Source organism: Portunus trituberculatus, chromosome 41 (assembly GCF_017591435.1).
Source record: "Portunus trituberculatus isolate SZX2019 chromosome 41, ASM1759143v1, whole genome shotgun sequence".
NCBI lineage: Eukaryota > Metazoa > Arthropoda > Malacostraca > Decapoda > Portunidae > Portunus > Portunus trituberculatus.
In genome coordinates this window covers 34,560,016-34,579,259 of record NC_059295.1, presented here as the reverse complement: position 1 = coordinate 34,579,259, position 19,244 = coordinate 34,560,016, and the positions used below count along the sequence as shown (strand labels likewise).

The 19,244-nt window shown below is 38.6% G+C and overlaps 1 protein-coding gene across 1 annotated transcript in view; it reads left to right on the top strand.

Moving 5' to 3' along the window:
- The first annotated feature begins 8,297 nt into the window (after positions 1 to 8,297).
- Positions 8,298 to 19,244, top strand: part of LOC123516813 (putative aminopeptidase W07G4.4) — a 56,366-nt gene continuing 45,419 nt past the window's right edge. The window contains exon 1 of the mRNA XM_045276499.1: positions 8,298 to 8,447. Coding sequence (XP_045132434.1) covers positions 8,434 to 8,447 — 14 coding nt within the window. The 5' untranslated portion in view covers positions 8,298 to 8,433. The remainder of the gene's footprint in view (positions 8,448 to 19,244) is intronic.

Here is a 19,244-nt window from a genome sequence, read left to right as displayed (position 1 = left end):
ATAAAATAAAATAAAAAAATAAACAAATAAGAAATAAGATAAAAATAAATAAATAAAATAAAACTAAATAAATGAATAAATAAAATTACGCAAATGGGCGTTCGATGCGATAGCTGCCACTATCCGATCACGATGACTGCTCCCCTCTATGCAGGGTGTTGTTGGAGGTGAGGATTGAATACTTCTCATGATTTAATTTGATGGCAATCGTCATCGTCACCAGAGGAAGACATCTTGTTGAGTTGATGTTTGTTTATTCACTTGCCGCTAACTAGCCGATACTTCCCAGTCGCTATGTGTGAAACTGTTCCGACTAGAAGGGTTCAGTCGATACTTCTGGCGACTTGCAATTTCAGAAGCATATTGACACGTGTGAACCCACCTTTAAGTGCGTTAAAACTGCGTTAAGGCGGGTTCACACGTGCCAATTTGCAACTGAAATGTTACGTCGGTAGAGAAGTATCGACTGGTCCCTTCTAGTCGGAAAATGTCACACATAGCAAATGGAAAGTATCAACTACACTTTTTCACCCTCAAATTAAAAAAAAAGTTGAACTTCAAATTAAAAAAGATGAATTTCAAATTCAAAAAGTTGAAATTCAAATTAAAAAAGATTAAGTACAAATTAAAAATGATGAAGTTCAAATTAAAAAAAGTTGAAGTTCAAATTTAAAAACATGAAGTTCAAATTAAAAAAGATGAAGTTCAAATTAAAAAAGTTGAAGTTCAAATTAAAAAAGATGAACTAAAATAAAGATGGAGATAAATTGTATTTCAAAGAGAAGTATGAAGACGCCTTTTGTATGTCTTTTATTATTGCTTGGCCGTTCCATTTTGTAAAATGCAAATCTACACATAGACTGATCTACGTATACTTCGTTTTTTTTTTTTTTTTTTTTTTTTTTTTTTAGGGGAAAAAGAGCACTTAACTCTTACCATGAAAATATACTATAGAAGGTTACAAAATGACGTCACACTTGGCATACCTTAAACCCAAGGAGGATAAAGTATATGTTCTTTAGCCTCCTTGTTTAAACCAGTGATTCCCTAAGTGTGTGCCGCGGCACACTACTGTATATAGTGTGCCGCCATTGTCTGCTTGGTGTGCCGCGAAAATTATGTAATTTTGCTAGTTATCGAGGATTTCTCACATTGACCAGCAAAGATAACACTTATAAGTACTGCATATATATATATATATATATATATATATATATATATATATATATATATATATATATATATATATATATATATATATATATATATCACAGGGCAGGTGTGCTGCCAAAATATTAATTGCTTTTTAGTGTGCCGTCATACTAAATAGTTTGAAAACCACTACCTTAAACCAACCTTTCATACTTTACGTATTTTTTTCATTTTGCCTCTTCAAATTTCTTGGAAGCTACTTGGCTGGATGCTAGAGCCAAAGTATGAGCCAGAATTTTCATCACATTATAAAGTTCATAGATTATACAGTATGTGTTTTGTCAACCTCACATTGTCAGTCAACTTCACAGTTTAAATCCATCTCAAAGTGTCAATCAAGCTCATAATGTAATAATCTGACTAGTTTTGCCGTAAATTTGATATTATAACCATAATACAGCAGAAAGTCCAGATTTCATAGAACTAAATACTCAAATAATCACTGTGACTGTGCATATATGAACTTTATAATGTGAAAATTCTGGCTCATATTTTGGTACTAGCATCCAACCAATTAGCTTCCAAGAAATTTGAAGAGGCAAAATGGAATAAATACATGAAGTATGGAGTACTCGTCGCATGTTTGGGGGGTTCCAGTCACACAGCTTTGCTTGATAGGGTGGAATCGAAAGCTCTTCGTCTCATCAACTCCCCTCCTCTGACTAACTGTCTTCAGTCTCTTTCTCACCGCCGAAATGTTGCATCCCTTTCTATATTTTATCGCTATTTTCATGGTAACTGTTCTACTGATCTTGCTAACTGCATGCCTCCCCTCCTCCTGCGGCCACGCTGCACAAGGCTTTCTTCTTCCTCTCATCCCTATTCTGTCCAACTCTCTAATGCAAGAGTTAACCAGTACGCTCAATCATTCATCCTTTTCATTAGTAAACTCTGGAACTCCCTCCCTGCATCTGTATTTCCGAATTCCTTCAACTTGTCTTCTTTTAAGAGGGAGGTATCGAGGCATTTGCTCCCCTAATTCTGGCTGACGGTTTTGGCACTTTTTGTACTCTTTGGAGAGCCAGCGCTCAAGTGGGCTTTTTTCTAACTTTCTTTTATTTGCCCTTGGCTGGCCCTCTTCCCTACGTAAAAAAAAAAAAAAAAAAAATGAAAGGTTGGATTAAGGCTTAAACCAACCTTTCCTTCGGCCCGCGGGCCGCATGCGGCCCTCAAAGGCTTTCATTGCGGCCCTTTCTCCTAAAAAAAAAAAAATCTATAGTGCGGCCCTCAGAGAGAGAGAGAGAGAGAGAGAGAGAGAGAGAGAGAGAGAGAGAGAGAGAGAGAGAGAGTTACCAACTAATTATCTATGTTTATCAGAATAATCTCACATAAAATGTCTTCGATCGTAGTAAATAACATGAAATAGTAAGGTTATGTGGCCCTCCATACCAACAGAGTAGTGACTACGTAGTGGCCCTTTGGGAAAAAAGGTTGCACACCTGTGGTTTAAGGTATGCCAAGTGTGACGTCAGTTTGTAACCTTCTACGTATAGTATACTTTCATGGTAAGAGCTAAGTGTTCTTTTTAGCCTCAACAATAAAAAATGCTTTGTATTTTACAAAATGGAACGGCCAAGCAATAATGAAAAGACATACAAAAGGCGTCTTCATACTTCTCTTTGAAATACAGTTTATCCTCTTCTTTATTTTAGTTCATCTTTTTTTTTTTATTTGAACTTCAACTTTATTTTAATTTGAACTTCAACTTTTTTAATTTGAACTTCAACTTTTTTAATTTGAACTTCAATTTTTTTAATTTGAACTTCAACTTTTTTAATTTGAACTTCAATTTTTTAAATTTGAACTTCAACTTTTTTTAATTTGAACTTCAACTTTTTTAATTTGAACTTCAACTTTTTTTTAATTTGAACTTCAACTTTTTTAATTTGAACTTCAACTTTTTTTAATTTGAACTTCAACTTTTTTAATTTGAACTTCAATTTTTTAAATTTGAACTTCAACTTTTTTAATTTGAACTTCAACTTTTTTTTAATTTGAACTTCAACTTTTTTAATTTGAACTTCAACTTTTTTAATTTGAACTTCAACTTTTTTAATTTGAACTTCAACTTTTTAATTTGAACTTCAACTTTTTTAATTTGCACTTCAACTTTTTTAATTTGAACTTCAACTTTTTTATTTGAACTTCAACTTTTTTAATTTGAATTTCAACTTTTTTAATTTGAACTTCAACTTTTTTAATTTGAACTTCAACTTTTTTTTAATTTGCACTTCAACTTTTTTAATTTGAACTTCAACTTTTTTTATTTGAACTTCAACTTTTTTTAATTTGAATTTCAACTTTTTTAATTTGAACTTCAACTTTATTTAATTTGAACTTCAACTTTTTTTAATTTGAACTTCAATTTTTTAAATTTGAACTTCAACTTTTTTAACTTGAACTTCAACTTTTTTAATTTGAATTTCTAATTTTTTAATTTGAAGTTCATCTTTTTTAATTTGAATTTTAACTTTTTTTTAATTTTTGAAGTTATTTTTTTTATTTGAAGTTCATCTTTTTTAATATGAATTTCAACTTTTTTAAATTTTGAAGTTCATCTTTTTTAATTTGAGGGTGAAAAGGTGTAGTTGGCGCCTTGGCCGGAAGTGAGTGTAAACAAACAGCTAACCGCCAAGATGTCTTTCTCCAGTGACGATGATGAAGCTATGGTTGTTCTTTTGGCGTACGGGAAGAGTCATCAGAAAAGAAAATGTCTGTGGATACGTCCCTGGCCAAGTAGAAATAAAGAGAGAAGTGACTATAACACACAATAATCTTAAGAAGACTATTATGCACAATTGCGATCAAATTAAATACTGACAAGTCTCCAATCCTCACCTCCAACACACACTGCATTGAGGAAAACTTCTTGGAGAGTGGCAGCTATTTCGTCGAAGAACGATTGGCGCAATTTTTTATTTATTCATTTATTAATTTATTTATCTATCTATTTTTTTTACTGGGGTCCTAAATATGTGTTCTATTTCCTCGCCAACTGTAACATCTTCTCTATAACTGGGCCCATGTCCACGAAACAAATGCCATTGTCCATAGCAAACCAAAATGGCGGCCGTCGTGCCTAACTTGCCTGAAAACGTACTTAATTAAAAATTTTCGTCGGTCCTAAAGTTGTGCGTAGCGCTAGTACTGGGTCTACCCTGTTTTAACAGCGCTAGGAACGACGGAGCTGGATGTAAACAATCAACATGCCCATATCCACGGAACTGCCTATAAGGTGTTCTGGAGACATTTCCAAAGCTTACTCGTGACTTCAAGACGTAAATAAAGTCGCAAATCGACTTTTTTTTTTTTTTACGGTAAGGCCTATAGCGCCTGTAGGCACACTTGAAGAGTGTATGGGAAGCGCTGTTCAGTTTCCGCCCATTAGTGGCGCAGGCAAGACCAACATGTTGGTCTTGTTTTGCGACTGGTTTCTCCAGTCGCTAGGCACCGATATTGAGTCAGAAACTACCGATGTAAAATTTCAGTCGCAAATTAGCACATGTGAAACCGCCTTTAAACTTAATAAATAATTGTATTCAGTTACTTTTCTTATTATTTATCTTATTTTATTTAATTATATATTCTTTTTTCATTTATTATTATTGTTATTTTTTCGTACTCTTTCAAAGTGGAACTGCTGGTTGCGGAGAACACTCACGTACAATGTTCATACTACGTTATACTTAACCCCTTCAATACGGTGACGCCTATGTAGGCGTCATGAAGCCCCAGTAGCATATACGGTGACGCCTACGTAGGCGTCATATTTCTTTTCTGAGCTTTCTTCAGTTCAGTTGTCCCGTATAGTGTGTTGGATACCAACTACACACGCCGTATGCTGTCTGTGAAATCCTAGTGCTCCTCCCACCATCCTTGTCTCCACCAATTACTAAAGATAAGCTACATGCGTCCTGCCTTGTGCCTAAAATTACCCAATGGCATAGACTGTTCCCATCTCTCTCTCTCTCTCTCTCTCTCTCTCTCTCTCTCTCTCTCTCTTTTTCTCCGAAGAGAAAAGCGTCCACTTTCCTCTTTGAAGGCGATATAGTGACTAAAAAATAGCAGTATAATACACAAAGACGACAAGTATAACAAGCTTGCACGAGTTTCCCGCGCTCGGGCGCGCGGCACTACAACCCGTATATCATACAGACGGGCTTTTTTAACATCCGGCGCGAAGGGGTTAAGGCCTATTGTATACCTGGCATTCAAAGCAAATTTTTACTCATACAACTCCAACTTTGATTCATTTTTTTTTTATTTATTTATTCATTTTTTTTTTTCAGTAAATGACCTCGCCCTGTAAATTTATATGGATTAACGCACGCCCTAAATTCCACTTTCCATTATTTTTAATCTTGAAAGATGATTTTTGGAAAGGAGCACTACACTTCTTGAGAGTTGTAGTGTGAAATTTTATGACCAGAAAGCTTGTCTATGAGATCTACGATCCACGAAAATCACGTCGCTGGCCGGCTGACCTCTGGAGGGATGCTATAGATTTTCAACTTCTCGCGCGAGATGTCTTTTTTTTTTTTTTTTTATTTGATTTTTTTTTCATTATTTGATTTTTTTATTCTATTTATTTAATTAATTAATCAATTAATCTATTTGTTCATTTTTATTTTATTTATTTGTTTATTTGTTTATTATTATTTTTTTTTTTCCTTGGTACTACAATCATGTCTTCTCGGTAGCAATGGAGGCTTGAACTTAGCTAGTAGACTTCCAGAAAGGCAGACACTGAAGAATTATATTATATTCTCCCAAGCCTTGTTCTCACCCCTGCAAATTACTGTATGTTGTGCCAATTCTGCATTGCCTTTCCGCGCTACCAAGGCAACAACCAAAACACGGTATATTAAGATGCAACATATGTGACGCCCAACCCAACAACAATTAAATGACTCAAGGCGAGATGCTATAGGACGCCTAACTTCTGATCTTTCACTTGTTTCTGATTGGGGCAGAGAAAACCTGGTTTTGTTCAATGCCTCAAAAACTCAATTTCTACAACTATCTACTCGACATAACCTTCCAGACAACTATCCTCTCTTCTTCAATAACACTCAACTTCCCCTCTCCTCTACATTAAACACACTCGGTCTATCCTTCACTAAAAATCTAAACTGGAAATTTCACATCTCTACTCTTGCTAAATCAGCTTCCAAGAAGTTAGGTGTCCTGTGGCGTCTTCGTCCATTTTCTCTCCCTCCCAGCTGCTTGCTCTGTACAGGGCCTCATCCGCCCGTGTATGGAGTATGGCTCTCATGTCTGGGGGATCCACACACAGCTTTACTAAACAAGGTGGAATCTAAAGCTTTTCGTCTTATCAACTCTTCTCCTCTAACTGACTGTCTTGATTCTTTAAGTCACCGCCGCAATGTTGCATCTTTATCTGTCTTCTACCGCTGTTTTCATGCTGTCTGCTCTTCTGAACTTGCTAACTGCTTGCCTTCCCCTCCTGCGGCCTCGCTGCACAAGACTCTCTACTTCTTCTCATCCCTATTCTGTCCATCTTCCTAATGCAAGAGTTAACCAGTATCTTCACTCCTTCATTCCCTACACTGGTAAACTCTGGAACTCTCTACCTGTGTCTGTATTTCCACCTGCCTATGACTTAAACTCTTTCAAAAGAGGAGTGTCAAGACACCTCTTACGTTAACTGGACCCTCCTTTTAGATTTTTTTGTTTTTTCTCTTTCTCCTACTTTCCTCTCAACAGGGCCTGGCAACCAGCGGGATTTTTTTTTTCCAACACTTTGTTTTCCCTTGGCCAGTGCCCTTGTAATGTAAAAAAAAAAAATATATAATCCTTGGCAGCCTAGAGGACGCAGTGTGCCGGTCTTCCCTTCCCCTACTATGCCTACTACGACGGCATACTGACAAATCATCCAGCAGGCTACCAAAATCTGTCAGCCCCCAAGCCTGAATCAAGTCCTTCACCAGCAAGGTGAGCGACATGGATGCATGGCTGCATGGCAATGACTCCTTAACTCCACGTTAGTCTATAAGAGATACGTACAAATAAGCCAGCCAACGGAGGAAACTATATCAAAACCCAAGGAGAACAAGATGCCTCTCCTTTAGCAGCCAGATAGCATCCCATCATCCTGCTCATCATATAGCCACTGTGCATCCTCACACTCCTCGGGCGTTAGGCTGGAATGTAAATGACATGCATGCCCGGTTGGTTCAATGCCTTGCATATGCCTGTGTCCTTATGTATAAATCTGACATTATTATCATAAATAAGAGGTAGGGACGAGGGTAGAAGAGCAACGGATTATAATATACTTCCTGTCTTTAGTTGTAAAGATGGTATATATTAGCATGGGGGTATGACTATGCTAACTACCGTATCCTTAGAGAGAGGCATGTTGAGTGACTAGGTAACTGCTGGAAAGATGGAAAGGATATAGAATGGGATGTAAGAAAGTGAAAAAGTTATATTAAAAATAATAATAATAAAAAAAAGTGTCCAAACTAATATGAGTGATCGGGTGAATGGGAGAATAAGATGGAAAAAAGGAATACATTGAAATGGTATAGAAAGAAAGAGAAGAGATCCTGATAATTTGAAAAGTGGTATGAAGAGAGCCTAGGTGGTGCTCTCGGAACTATACGTACGGTACAATGTATGCATGTAAACGCAAGGATTTACATACCTAGGTAGAATGGTAGATGGTCAGAGTCCCACAGCAAAGTGTGCCAGCATCAGGAGTGTAAAATGTGAGGGGATGAAACAGTGGAGCATGTTGTTCTTGAATATGTAGGTAAAATATGCCAGAGATGGGGAGGGATGAGATGATGAAGTTAGAGGCATGCCAAATTGGAGGATGAAAGAAGAAAATGAATGGTGATGCTAATAGGAATGGAGAGACAATCTGGAGAAGAATGAAGTAATAATATTAAGGTTGCAAAAATGTTGTGAGCCAGATATGGAAACTACAGAACTAGTGAGTTGAAAGATAGGACTGTCTTTTTTTAATCATTTTTTGTTTATCATTTATTTATTATTTTCTTTATTTGCCTGTTCCCCATACTTACCCCCTATTTACAAGAACACCGGTAGAAAGGAAAGGAAGTCAAGATCAAGATCGAGGAGCGGCCGAACGTCAACATTTGGCAGTACTGAGCACAGCTGTTGGGAATCAGCTGACTGAGAAGCGTTATTGTAGTAGGAAACTTGAGGAACGAAACGTGAATTTGCAACAAGATGCCCATGGACAGGTATTGACTAAATTTGAAATAATAGAAAATGTAGAGAAAGGCGTCAGTCTTACATTAAGTAATAATGAATGCATCAATGGTTATATTTTGATGCCTAGAACATAGAATAAGCACTCCTGATCCTCGGAAAAAATCCCTAAATTTAAGAAAAAATCTAGGTAAATCTTTATAATACAGCCGCATCGGATACAAGCACGAAACCCACATATCATGTAGGACTTGTAAACTGAGAAATTGCATGGCACGCGTGTAATATGCCTGTAATAGCATTTGAGTGTGGCAGAAATTCAAGATTTTCCAGAGGTGTAATTTTTTAGTCGTTTCATTAATTTTATATTTTGTTAGGTTAATATCCTAGCACTGTGTCCAGGATGGGGCGCAGCTCCCCAGGCTAGGATAGGTTGTTTTAAAATTTAGAAGAATTAGGAATATTTAGTGGTGGGTGGTGGAGGGAAAATAGATATATTATAAATAATTACCCAAATCTGTGCATATAAAAACATTGATGCATTCTAACAAAATCTATTCTAAGCTAACACCTACCCTAACTTAATGCAGGGATTTTCATGTCTTGCACGAAACTTATTTGGGCACTGTCCCCGAGAAGCCGTCCCGCGCACTCGCCTTGATTCCCGGCTCCCACTTCGCAGCTCCTCCACCCAGCTGATTTGACGTCACATATATGAAGCCACGCTATTGGTCAGAGAGAGAGAGAGAGAATATGAAAATGAATAAGGAGAGAGAGAGAATGTGAAAAAGAATAAGGAGAGAGAGAGAGAATATGAAAATGAATAAGGAGAGTGAGAATATGAAAACAAATAAGGAGAGAGAGAATATGGCAATGAATAAGGCAGTGTTTCTCAACCTTTTTAACCTTGCATAACCCTTCAAATACATCACATGTCTCAAGGAACCCCTGCTCAAAAACAAATTTATATACCGGTACCATATATTTCTCATTTAATGTGACGTCAAATCCGCTGGATGTAGGAGCTGCGGAGGGGGAGCCGGGAATCGAGGCAAGTGCTCAGGACGGCTTCTTGGGGACAGTGCCCTTATTTGGTTAATGTGTAGAATCAGTCCTTCTCTGTAGCACATGAAACGACTACATGTTGTGTTAATGTATACTCACTTTACTTCATATTTGTAATGTTTTTTTTTTCCGGCACAAGCCTTTTATTGGCTTATTGTGATGCTTTGGAAAATGCAGAATTGTGTCAGAAACAGAGTCCAGCGAGCGATATTCCGGAGGCGGTGGCATAGTGGATAAGGTGGTGAGCGTGGGATCGGGCAGACGTCCACGCGTAGGTTCGAATCCCACCACGTACAGCCTTAAAACACTTTGTCATTTGTCGAGTGGTTTAAAGTTACCTACATATCACCATAATACTCAGGTTCTAGGTGGTTACACTGAAGATGAGCTTGGGCGGTGATATGGACCCTAATATGGGTACTACTATAAATAAAATTGCCTGCGCCACTAATGGGCAGAAGCTGAACAGCGCTTCCAATATACTCTTCAAGTGTGCCTACAGGCGCTATAGGCCTTACCGTAAAAAAGTCTTCCTCCTCTTCTTATGGCTGTTTACATTAGTAGGGCATTGTGTGTCCTGTGGGATTTGTGGTGTTTATAAATCACGTGTTACGGACGTCCAATGAGAGCCCACCATGCCAGTAGTTAGATAAATTATGTATCAGGGAAAAACCAGTTACAGACCTTTGTCTAGAGGACGTCCAGTGAGAGATTGCCATGCTAAGAGTTACCTATATAGTATTGCATTTGCTTCTCGTGAGAGAGTAAAACACGTCAGCTTCTACGAAATGATAAGATGTTTTCACCATGGACACCCGTGGCCCATCCACTGCTCATACTGCGAGTTCAGGCTTTTTTTTTTTTTTTATATAGTTCTACCATTGCTACCCTGGAAAATGCAAGAGTTCAACTCTGTGTGCATCATGCTTGATCCTCTCTTGTTTGCTATGTATATTAATGATATCCTGGAAATAATATTGAATACCGAGATGTTTTTGCTGATGATACTAAAGCATTCAGAATGATAAAGGATGAAGGTGACTGTAGAAAATTATAAGAAGATCTCAATAGAATGAATGAATGATCAAAGAAGTGGTTATTAAGAAATGCAATTTGATGAGAATTGGTAAAAAAATACAGATATATCTCAATATACTATGGATGAAGCTCTGAACCATATTAAAGTAGTGAAAGATTTAGGGATGAAGATCGACCAGGAGTTAAATTTCAGTGAACATTTTGCAGAATAAATAAATAAAGCGAACATGATGGTTGGGTTAATAAGAAGGACATTTGTTAGCATGGAGGAGAAAATGTTTAAGTCCTTGTATGTGGCATTGATTTGACCACACCTTGAATATGCCAATCAGGTGTGGTGTCCCTACAAGAAGAAGGATGTGGAGGCTTTTGAAAGGGTTCAGTGCAGGGTAACAAATTTGGTACCAGGCCTGAAGGATCTCTCCTATGAAGAAAGGCTGAAGAAACTAGATCTACCAATGTTGACATATACACTGCTGGTCAGAGCGGAAGGCGCAAAAAGGACCACGACTTCCACGCTGACCAAATTTCATTCATCCCTTCTTAACTCCTAAACATACGGTGGGATTTGCTGTATGTCACTATCTGACAACTCTGCAGCTCTAGTAGTCAAAGTAGATGATATGTTTCCTTAGTCAACATTTGCCTGTGGTTCATGTGCTTGCATTTGAATTTTTTTTCACCCCCCCTCACGGCCCCTTTTTGTGGATGCGTGAACTTATCATTGTACCCTGTTACTACCTATTATGGGACCTAGGAAACTAATTAGTAAGGCCCAAATCTCAGTTATTTGTGCCTTAGTGAGGGAGAATAAGTCAAATCAAGAAATTGCTGCAAAACACTGGCAAAGCTCTCAAAATTGTTCAACGTTGAACCAAAATTTATCGTTAGGGAGGAAGAGTCGCTTCGCCACCACCTTACAAGCCTGAAGGACATAAGTGCAGTGTGAGCCAGAGAACTCTGAACATTATTTGAAGACAGCTTTAGGCCAACCCTTGCATACACAGCAAGGAACTTTAGGCTAGGAACCCTCTGTGCTGGGTGGGGTGAGTGAAAGGAGTGTGCGGAGATATGTGAAAGGTGACATGGGATAACGGAGTTGCCGCACAGTTTCAAAACTTTGCTTCAGTCATGATTACCTTAACAGTAGGCAAGCAGTTTGTGTCTCAGCACAAAGATTGGGACTTCGGTAAGTGTCGTACGATACTTTGGTCAGATGAGGCAAGCTTTCAGATTACAGACAACCAGAGAAAGCGTGTGTACCGCAGACCCGGTAGTAACCGTCACGATCCACGCTACACAACACATACATTAAAACCCAGATTCTTTGATGGTGTAGGGTTGTTTTTCTTACTATGGTCTTGAAAAATTAGTGTTTTTGCCTAAGAATGTTCATATGAACCAAAATAACTACTTTGAGCTAATTCTAGATGAGTTACATGTGTGTATGGAAAAGTGCAATGCTGATTCCTTCATGCAAGATGGTGCACCATGCCATACGGCAAAGTTAATTGTTGACTGGTTTGATTTCTGCAATGTCAGCCTTTTAAAACGTTGGCCCACAAGTTCGCCAGACCTGAACCCTATAAAAAATCTCTGGGCGTACATAAAACTGAAGCTAAAGGAGAGAGATACTTACTCCCTCCCACACCTCCAAGCCACTATTCAGAACATATGGGTATCTTCACCACCTGGGTGATTCACTTCCCAAGAGACTTGAAAGGTCAAGAAGGCATGAGGCACCCTATCAGTTACTAGTTTAGGTGAATACCCTCATTAAAACATTTTCTGTGTCATTAATCTCCTTCAGAGGATGTCACAGGTACCGCACCTTCCGCTCTGACCAGCATTGTAGGAGGTCAAGAGGAGATATGGTGGAAACCTTTAGAATGATGAATGGAGTGTATGACAAAGATGTATGTGAAGGCTTGTTTAAAATGCAGGAAGGATTGCAAACTCATGATCATGGAAAGAAAATATTTAAGTAAAGAGCAAAATAAGACATTAAAAAGTATTTCTTATGTAATAGGATGTGAATAACTGGAACAGCCTCCCAGACAGTGTGATAAATGCTAAATCAGTTTAAGAGTTTGAAAGAAAAATTACACGATGTATGGAAAAATGAAGAGAAAAGGTTTGGTTATACGTACTGAAAAATAAGGAGCCTCGATCATAGGTTTGACCACACGACCACAAGATCTAGAATGTGTAATTCAGAGCTGGAGTGACAGGCCTGAATTGGTCTCTTCTATTAATCATCTCTGACATTTCTGACAACATGAGTTGATTTTGCCTCCCAAATTGTAATATCAGATACTACCAGGCATTTTTGTTATTTCTTTGAAGGGGTGTAGCACGCTGCATCCGGTTAGCCTGTTAGGAGGGAGCGGCTGTGATGAGCTTACATACTGTTATTACTTTGAAACACTTTGAAACACTTTATTATGCCTTAATTGATACACGGTATATGATATATATATTTTTTTTAGGCAGCCCATTGTAAGCTATAAAAATAGCTTTCAGGCAAAAAAAGAGTTAATTAATTTACAAATACCCCGAAATCACCACCACCACGCAAACTCACACACATGTACACGCGCACGCACACACACATAGAGAGACATATAATTTGCTAAGGAATATTGGATTAGCATTTCACTATATGGACAAAGAAATGATGAAGAAATTCATAAGTACTAAAATAAGACCTAGATTGGAATATGCAGGAGTTATATGGACCCCCATAAAAAGAAACACATAAGGAAATTGGAGAGACTACAAAAGATGGCTACAAGAATGGTTCCAGAATTTAAAGGGATGACATATGAGGAGAGACTAAAAGCTATGGATCTACCAACCCTGGAACAGAGGAGAGAGAGAGGAGATCTGATACAAGTTTATAAATTGATTAACGGAATGGATCAAGTGGATAATGAGAAACTAATCCTGAGAGAAGAATATGACATTAGAAGCACAAGATCGCATAGTAAGAAACTGAGGAAGGGAAGATGTCTGAGAGATGTTAAAAAATATTGTTTCCTGCAAAGATGTGTTGAGACTTGGAACAGTTTGAGTGAGGAAGTGGTGTCAGCAACGAGTGTGCATAGTTTTAAAGAAAAATTGGATAAGTGTAGATATGGAGACGGGGCCACACGAGCATAAAGCCCAGGTCCTGTAAAACTACAACTAGGTAAAACTAGGTAAATACACACACACACACACACACACACACACACACACACACACACACACACACACACACACACACACACACACACACACACACACCCGGTAGCTCAGTGGTTAGAGTGCTGGCTTCACAAGCCAGAGGACCGGGGTTCGATTACCCAGCCGGGTGGAGATATTTGGGTGTGTCTCCTTTCACGTGTAGCCCCTGTTCACCTAGCAGTGAGTAGGTACGGGATGTAAATCAAGTTGTGACCTTGTTGTTCCGGTGTGTGGTGTTTGCCTGGTCTCAGGCCTATCCGAAGATTGGAAATAATGAGCTCTGAGCTCGTTCTGTAGGGTAACATCTGGCTGTCTCGTCAGAGACTGCAGCAGATCAAACAGTGAAACACACACACACACACACACACACACACGTGTAGTGTAGTGGTACACCGCGTAGTGTAGTGGTTAGCACACTCGACTCACAATCGAGAGGACCAGGTTCGAGTCCCGGGGCAGCGAGGCAAATGGGCAAGCCTCTTAATGTGTGGACCCTGTTCACCTAGCAGTAAATAGGTACGGGATGTAACTTGAGGGGTTGTGGCCTCGCTTTCCCGGTGTGTGGAGTGTGTTGTGGTCTCAATCCTACCCGAAGATCGGTCTATGAGCTCTGAGGTCGCTCTGTAATGGGGAAGACTGGCTGGGTGACCAGCAGGCGACCGAGATGAATTACACACACACACACACACAACAATAAATTATAATATAGAGTGACGCTATTGAAATATATGGACATATTTTAATATTGTGTAATGCTTTTTAAAACAATATATAGAGTTAGAGTTTTTTATATTACTGGGGATAGAATTCTATATTTTAGGACCGGTGAAAGCTAATGAGTGTTGGAAAATAGTAAGGTTGTGTGCTGGTGTACGGAGATAGTCTCGTGTGCGTGTAGGGTAGTCATGTTGAGGATGTATTACTGTATTATGGCTGCTGCGCATTAACTTAAGCATAAATATGCTGATCTGTAGTTTATTTATGTCAAATATTTTTAATATATTTGTGTTTTTAAAAAGAGGATGGGTATGTTAATAAAAGTTACTGTTAGTTATAATCCTTATAATTTTCTTTTGGAGTCTAAATAGAGGTAGTAGGTGTGTTGGGTATGTGTTACACCAGATTAGTGAGCAGCATTGCCAATGATTCACTACATTTCATATATAGGTTGAAATTAGGTCAATTTAGGTTTGGTTTAGGGCTTGGTTAGTAACCAAGGGGGTGTCCAGCTGGGCTGGTGTGTGTGTGTGTGTGTGTTTGTGTGTGTATGTGTATTTACCTAGTTGTATTTACCTAGTTGTAGTTTTACAGGGCCTGGGTTTTATGCTCGTGTGGCCCCGTCTCCATATCTACACTTATCCAATCTTACTTTAAAAGTGTGCACACTCGTTGCAGACACTACTTCTTCATCTAAACTGTTCCACGTCTCAATACATCTCTGCGGGAAACTATATTTTTAATATCTCTCAGACATCTTCCTTTCTCAGCTTTTTACTATGCGATCTTGTGCTTCGGATGTCATATTCTTCTCTCAGGATCAGTTTCTCATTATCCACTTGGTCCATTCCGTTGATCAATTTATAGACTTGTATCAGGTCTCCTCTCTCCTTCTTTGTTCCAAGGTTGGTAGATCCATAGCCTTTAGTCTCTCCTCATATGTCATCCCTTCAAGTTCTGGGACCATTCTTGTAGCCATTTTTTGTAGCCTCTCCAATTTCCTTATGTGTTTCTTTTTATGAGGGGTCCACACTACTCCTGCATATTCCAATCTGGGTCTTATTATAGTATTTATCAATTTCTTCATCATTTCTTTGTCCATGTAGTGAAATGCTACTCCAATATTCCTCAGCAAATTATATGTTTCTCTAAAAATTCTATCAATATGGCTTACTGGTTGATTGTTTTCTTCCATCGTCACTCCTAAGTCCTTTTCCTTTTGACTTTCTCCAGTTCTACTCCATCTCCCATCTTATAGATTCCCACAGGTCGTCTTTCACTCTTTCCCATTTCCATGACATGGCTTTTGTTCACATTGAATTCCATTTCCCACTTCTTACTCCATTCCCAGATCTTATTTAGGTCTTCTTGCAGTATTTCACAATCCTCCTTTTGCTTTATAACTCTGCACAGTTTCGTATCATCCGCAAACAAATTTATGTAGCTGTTCACTCCTTCTGGCATGTCGTTAATATAAATGAGGAAAAGTACTGGTGCCAATACTGACCCCTGTGGCACTCCGCTTTCTACTGCTCTCCACTTGGACTTCATATCTTTAACTACCGTCCTTATTTCTCTCCCCCTCAAATAATTTTCTATCCATCTCAATGTGCTTCCTTTTAAGCCACCCTTCTCCTCTAACTTCCACAGTAATCTTGCGTGTGGCACTTTGTCAAACGCCTTTTTTAAATCCAAATAGATGCAGTCAACCCATCCTCTCTCTCTTGTACTCTATCAACTATTCTAGAATAGAAACTCAATAAATTAGTTACACAAGACCGTCCTTTTCTAAAACCAAATTGGCTATTTGATATTAATTTGTTGTCTTCAAGGAACTCGATCCATTGTTTCTTTATTATTCTTTCACACATCTTGCATATTACACTAGTTAGTGATACCGGTCTGTAATTTAAAGGTTCTTCTTTCCTTCCGCTCTTATATATGGGAACCACCTCAGCTCTTTTCCATTCTACTGGCACTGTTCCATTTTCTATTGAGCATTTTATGATGTTGTATATAGGACTTGCTAGTTCTTCCCTACATTCTTTCAGTATTCTGCCTGAGACTTCATCCGGTCCCATTGCCTTCTCTTCATCCAGTTCCTTCATTAACTCTTTTATTTCAAGCTTGGTTACTTTAATCTCTTTCATATAGATTGTCTCTCTATTACCCTGTGGCCTCTCAAATTTGGATTCTTTAGTAAAGACCTCCTGGAATTTTTATTTAATAGTTCTGCCATACTTTTGGGTCTTCCACCATCCCGTTCTCTCCTTTTAACCTTTCTATTGTTTCTTTTTGCCTAATTTTTCCATTTATGAATCTATAGAACAATTTTGGTTGCTCCTTACATTTTTCGACAATATCTTTTCAAGTTCTTTTCCTCTTCCTTCCTCACCTTAACATATTCATTTCTCGCTGCCTTGAAGTTTTCCTTGTTTGTTGGATTCCTATTTCTCCTCCACCTTTTCCATGCTCCATCTCTTTTCTCCTTTGCCCTAGCACACCTTGCATTAAACCAATCTTTCTTTCCTTCTTCTTTTGGTCTATATTTTGGGACATATTCCCTGACTCCTGTTTTGTATATTTCCAAAAATAAGTTATATTTGTCTTGCATTATCTCTGAGTTTTCCATCTCCTCCCAGTCTACGTTTTTAAAATAGTTCTTGAGATTCTCAATATCAGCTTTTTTGTAATTTAATCGGTCTCCTTTGTATGAATCGTCTCTATCTTCCTTTCCTTCTTCTATATCTATATTGCATGGTCATTCTTTCTCAATGGGCACTTATATCTTATATCGTCATTCATTTGTATACCCCTTGTAAAACTAGGTCCAATCTCTCTCTCGTTTCCTCTGAATCTTGTGCATTCCTTTACTCTCTGGTCCATCATATTGTCTATCATTAGGTTCAAGAATCTTTCTTCCCAGGCTTCTTCCCCCATACCACTTTCATAATTTTCCCAGTCCACTTCTTTACAGTTGAAATCTCCTACTAATATCACTTTTCTCTTTTCTTTAACGATTCTCATTAGACTCCTTATTGTGTCATCTATCATGTCTTTATATTCTTGATTGGTCCATGAATTTGTTTTTGGTGGCACATATGTTACAATGATTGTTAACTCTTTTTTATTAATATGCATCTTAATATACAATACTTCTGCTTTTCCTTCCCACATTCCACTTGGTTTATCACTATCTCCTTCCTTAACATTATCATGACTCCTCCTCCTCCTTTACCCACTCTGTCTCTTCTCCATACATTATACCTATTATCCAAATCTATTATGATTGCCTCATTTAGTTTTGTTTCAGCCAGGCATACAATATCTGGATTTTCTTTCCTTATGTAATCTCTTAATTCTAATTTACTTGATAAAACCCCGTCTGTGTTCGTATACATCATTTTTAGTCTTTTGCCTTCATAATTTTTAGTTAAACTTGTTCCACAGTGTGTGTGTGTGTGTGTGTGTGTGTGTGTGTGTGTGTGTGTGTGTGTGTGTGTGTGTGTGTGTCTCTCTCTCTCTCTCTCTCTCTCTCTCTCTCTCTCTCTCTCTCTCTCTCTCTCTCTCTCTCTCTCTCTCTCTCTCTCACTCTCTCACAATCCACAATCCACACCTCACTCACAAATCCACAATCCACACCGTCTCTCACAAATCCACAATCCACACCCGTACGCTCACAAATCCACAATCCACACCCGTACGCTCACATATCCACAATCCACACCCGTTCACTCACAAATCCACAATCCACACCCGTACACTCACAAATCCACAATCCACACCCGTACACTCACAAATCCACAATCCACATCCGTACGCTCACAAATCCACAATCCACACCCGTACACTCACAAATCCACAATCCACACCCGTACACTCACAAATCCACAATCCACACCCGTACACTCACAAATCCACAATACACACCCGTACACTCACAAATCCACAATACACACCCGTACACTCACAAATCCACAATCCACACCCGCATTCACAACTTCGTCCTCATATGGGCACACGACAACAAGAGTCCCGGTGAAATACTGTATATTGCTTCGAGATAAACACATAAGAACACACACACACACGCACACGGACTCTCAGCCACCAAAGCAGTGAAAAAAAGAACGAGGTATGATTGTAAAAGTAATAGAATTGGAAAGTAATAAAACAATTCACCGCTCCCCTAAGGCGTTCTCTTGCTTCTCTTGCATACCCTACCGCTGCTGTTTTTCCTCTCAGCCATCTCTTTCCCTGCTTGCCCCCCCCTCTCTCTCTCTCTCTCTCTCTCTCTCTCTCTCTCTCTCTCTCCTCTCTCTCGCTGATTCGCCGCACCTTCGTATGCCTCTCTGTCTCCCGCCAACCACAGCTCTTCTGTTTGTCTCTGTTTCCTTCTTCCATCTATCTGTCTGTCTGTTTTTCTACCTCTCTTTCTCCAATAGCCACTACTGTCTGCCTGTCTACCTGTCTCCCACCAACCACTGTCTGTTTGTCTATCTCCTTTCAATCTGTCGACTCTTCTCTCTATCTCTCTGCTTCTTTTTTTCTCCCACGAACCACCTCTTGTGTGTAATCGTAGCTTCAATGGCATCAGTGTTGTTTAAATGTTATATTCAATCCATTCACCTCTATTTCAGTGTTTTCAAATTAATAAAAGAGTATAATTGGATAACTAAAATTAGATTCACACACACACACACACACACACACACACACACACATTGACGGGATATGGCCTGAGTTTAATATGGCGCGTAAAAAGAAACCCGTTAGTGTGA